This window comes from Lactuca sativa, chromosome 9 (genome assembly GCF_002870075.4).
Source record: "Lactuca sativa cultivar Salinas chromosome 9, Lsat_Salinas_v11, whole genome shotgun sequence".
Taxonomy (NCBI): Eukaryota; Viridiplantae; Streptophyta; class Magnoliopsida; order Asterales; family Asteraceae; genus Lactuca; species Lactuca sativa.
Window position 1 is genome coordinate 140,784,127 of NC_056631.2, and position 3,694 is coordinate 140,787,820.

Consider the following 3,694-nt stretch of genomic DNA (forward strand, 5'->3'; position numbering starts at 1 on the left):
CCACCCACAAAAAAAAATCTCATAATTCAAGATGGTATCTTAACTTCACAGAAAACAGAGAATTCAACTTTTTTTTTATTAATTTATTATGATTATGGTGTTCTACAAACATAACAAGTCAGCTATTGCATCTTCCATCTTTAACAGATTATTGTGTCACTTAATAGGCTAAAACCAACTCTATGTCTGATTTATACCTTGTGAAATTTTTTCTATTTATTTGAATCAAATATAGCTAGGGAAACGCATTAGAGACTAATACTAATCAACATCAGAAATACAACCATAAGTTTACGTCAGAATAAGGATTAACACACACATCAGCTACCAATAAAAGGTTAGTGATTACAAACCATATTAGAAAATAAAAAGAAAAACCATATTCTTGAAGATTAGGGAGGGAGTCATCATCATCATCATCATCATCATCATCATCATATGAGTCAACATTATCCACCACCAGTCAACCAGTGTCACCTCTATCGATAGTAAGTATGTTGGTAGGCCGGAGCCATACCATTTCCATACCCACCATAAGCCGGATAGTTCATCGGAGGAGTACCTGGGTACGACAGCGGTGGAGACAGCGGTGCTGCCTCCGGCGAGTAGGCGGCGTAAGGCGGACTCCTGGTTCCGTGCACATACATTGGCGGTGGGACAGAGTATGATGGGACTCCGGTGGGGTATTGGGTGTGTGACGGGGACCTCACAAAGGTGGGCGGTGCCGGAAAAGATGAGACGTAGGCGGTGGTGATACGGCCGGCCTTGGCGGGTGGCATGGGGCCCACGTTGCTGGCTCGGGTTCTTTTGTTGGCGGGACCTACGGCGGCTGGCCTCTTTTTCTCGACCTTGACCTTTTCCAGCTGCTCGAGTCGTTTCTTTAGGTTCTCGGGAGGGAACTCGGCCTCGAGTTTGTATTCTTCAATGCATTTGATGACTGCTTTGAGTGCAGATTGCTCTTTTCGTGCAGCTAAATGCTGAGTAAAAACAAAACAGGACAAGGATCATCAACTAAATAATTAGAAATATTACTTACATACATATAAAGAGGGTTAATTTGGTTAAGAAAATGAAACAAGATACCACAGCACGGCTGGAATTGTTGGGATCTTCAAGAATAGATGTTGCGGCCTTTTTAGCATCCTTTAGAAAAGCTTTTAGCAAACAAACAGGGGGAAACCTGTCTACAAGACCAACTTCGTGAGTGAAATGCACAGCATCAACCTGTTGTCCCTTGCTGATTAGTTCTTCAATCATATCTGCATCACAATAATTGCGTAAAGATTTAAACCCACAAAACTAACGTATTGTACTGGGATTCAATAAATCAAGAAAAAGAAACCCCTTAACAAAAGATTTAATAATTCGTTAATTACTGATAAATTCTAAAGTTTTAAAGGCCGACATTGAATTTCAGGTAAATTCTATACTATAAAGCTCTAAAGTTCAAATATCAAAAAACTGGAACAAGGTACAGATGCTAGCTCATAATAATTGTGAATTGTGATCATTCATTACAGATGCTAGCAGAACATTTAAAGATGCATTATGGATGGTAGCATATAACTGTGATAATTCATAATCTTTCCAACGACCAAAATTAATGAGAAAAACATAGAAATTGAGTGCAAAACGCAGGGAAATGAAGAATATATATATATACCAGGCATTTTATCAGCAAGGCCAAGGGAAACAGCGAGCTTAGGCATCTGCTTACGCCATGCTGAACCAACAACAAGCTTCCTATACAAATCAAGATCCTCATTTTTCACAATTCCAAAAGTCACCAGATGCTGGAAGAAGGTATGGACATCAGGAGCCTTAACGTTCTCGATGCCACCGCGCTGGTCTAAACTCTCCTTCCACTTCTCAGCAATCTCTTTGGCGCTCTTCTTCACACTCGGCGTCACCAAAACCCTCGACTTCCCCAGAATCGGATCAACCATCACCGGAATCAAACTCTCAAGTATCAAAACACAAGCCCAACTTAAATCATTCACGCACAAAGCCCTCTTGTCCACCGGAAAAACCTCCGAAATTGCCTCCAACACAAACCTAGCTGGATCTGCGCACTCCGCTAAAGCCGACGGAATTTGAGCCCGCATCAACTCCATTTCCTTCTTCTTACTAGCTACAAACCCCCAAAACCCTAACGAATCCATCTTCACACAATACGATTTCAACCTCAAAAGCAAACCCTCGGAATCGTCAACTTCTGGATTATCTTCGCCATCATCGCATTTACTGGTTCCGACTGCAGCCGCTGCGGCTTGCACGGCAGCTTCAACTTTTCGTAGAGCGATGGAGACGGAGTTTTCGATCGTAGTTTCGCGCTCCTCCAGAGAACTCAGAGACGCTTTCGTTTCGGTGTCTAGGGTCTTGATCTTGTCCTTAATTGCATCTGATTTCTTTAGGAGGCTTTGCTCGAGCGACGTGAAGTGATCTGAGAGCTCTTTCCAGAGAAGAGTGCAGCTGGTCATAAGTGATGTCTGTCGTTGGAATTCATCGAAGCTTGGTGCCTGAGTTGATTCACCGGGATCGGGTATCGAAATTGAACCCATATCTCGAATCTGGTATCAAAGATTACTACGGCATGGAGGAGGAGAAGAACAGAAGAAGGAGAAAGAAGAAAGAAGCCCTAGAATTCTAGAGAGAGAGAGAATGATAAAGGCAGATTGACGGAAGATGACGTGGCGGCTGAGGTAGTGGGACCAAAAAAGGTAAAGGTTGTGATGGGGGTGCGTAGGATAAGGAAACCGTAGTGAACCGACCGTACGTGTTGAAACAGTCGGTTCAATTATTGTAGTGACCGCGTGATGTCTTTCCCTTTAAAGTTCCAAAGGCTCGCTGCTCGCACATGATCATCATCTTTACGCTACTTATCCATACATTATTACATTTGGAGTTTGGATTTTTATCATAAAAATCTAAACTTGTGAACAAATATTCAATTTAGTCCCTAATATTTTATAAACAAAATAACTTAGGAAACCGGATAAATTAAACATATCGGTCCTTCTCATCCAGTCACCCACGTTTAGCCGGTTGCGTATGTTGATGTGTCTAGGCATTGATGAGGTGGTTGTTGACTCATTAAATGAGGTTGGAATTAAAAAGGAGATCCTTTTATAGATCGCAACCCTCTTCATTCTTGCCCTAAAACTCATTGATGTCGTGTACATCATATGTGTCAAGCCAAAGAGCAAACCAATTGAGAACTAGGTGTTATTGTGGTGATCATGTAGGAAGATGGGCATCTTTGACTCCCTTAAACATAGGAAGAAGGTTCATCGGTTGCCTCAAATTCCAAGATGAACTCAAATACTGCAAGTATTTTCGTTAGGTCGATCCTCATCTACCTTGCTAAGGGTATGCAACCCTCATCTACAATGTTCATGTGGAGAACCTTATAATATTTGAAAACTTTTCAGAACAACCAGTGGAGAACCTGTTTGGAAACTTGATGGAACAACCTCCACAACTACAAGTGGAAGAATTGGCCATTCAACAAGGGAATCAAGGTGGAAGATGGAAATCCATGACTTTTTATGTCTTTTTGGTTTGCTATTGTGTTTGGCTTGGTTGTATTGAAATATTGACAGCATGCCTTTGTCAAGGTGGTAGTAATGTGCTTTGGTTAGGACTAAGGATGTTAAGGGTAGTGTCATTGTGGTTGTTTTTAGCTTGCTTATTT

At 41.6% G+C, this 3,694-nt stretch overlaps 1 protein-coding gene across 1 annotated transcript; it reads right to left on the reverse strand.

Annotated features, from left to right (window-relative positions):
* Nucleotides 1-232: 232 nt before the first annotated feature.
* Nucleotides 233-2,700, reverse strand: LOC111902147 (FRIGIDA-like protein 4a). The gene is made up of 3 exons (XM_052767918.1): nucleotides 1,664-2,700; nucleotides 1,084-1,259; nucleotides 233-977 (listed from the first exon to the last, which is right to left on the reverse strand). The coding sequence occupies exons 1-3, from the start codon at nucleotides 2,559-2,561 to the stop codon at nucleotides 480-482; spliced, it is 1,572 nt and encodes a 523-aa protein (XP_052623878.1). The 5' UTR covers nucleotides 2,562-2,700; the 3' UTR covers nucleotides 233-479.
* Nucleotides 2,701-3,694: the final 994 nt, after the last annotated feature.

Bases quoted from the DNA above. Each gene is read 5' to 3' on its own strand.
- LOC111902147 (XM_052767918.1), bottom strand. From the start codon at position 2,561: ATGGGTTCAATTTCGATACCCGATCCCGGTGAATCAACTCAGGCACCA. The intron at 1,260-1,663 runs GTATATATATAT...ATTGTGATGCAG, and splicing joins CCTTGCTGATAAAATGCCTG to ATATGATTGAAGAACTAATC. The intron at 978-1,083 runs GTATCTTGTTTC...GTTTTTACTCAG, and splicing joins ACAATTCCAGCCGTGCTGTG to CATTTAGCTGCACGAAAAGA.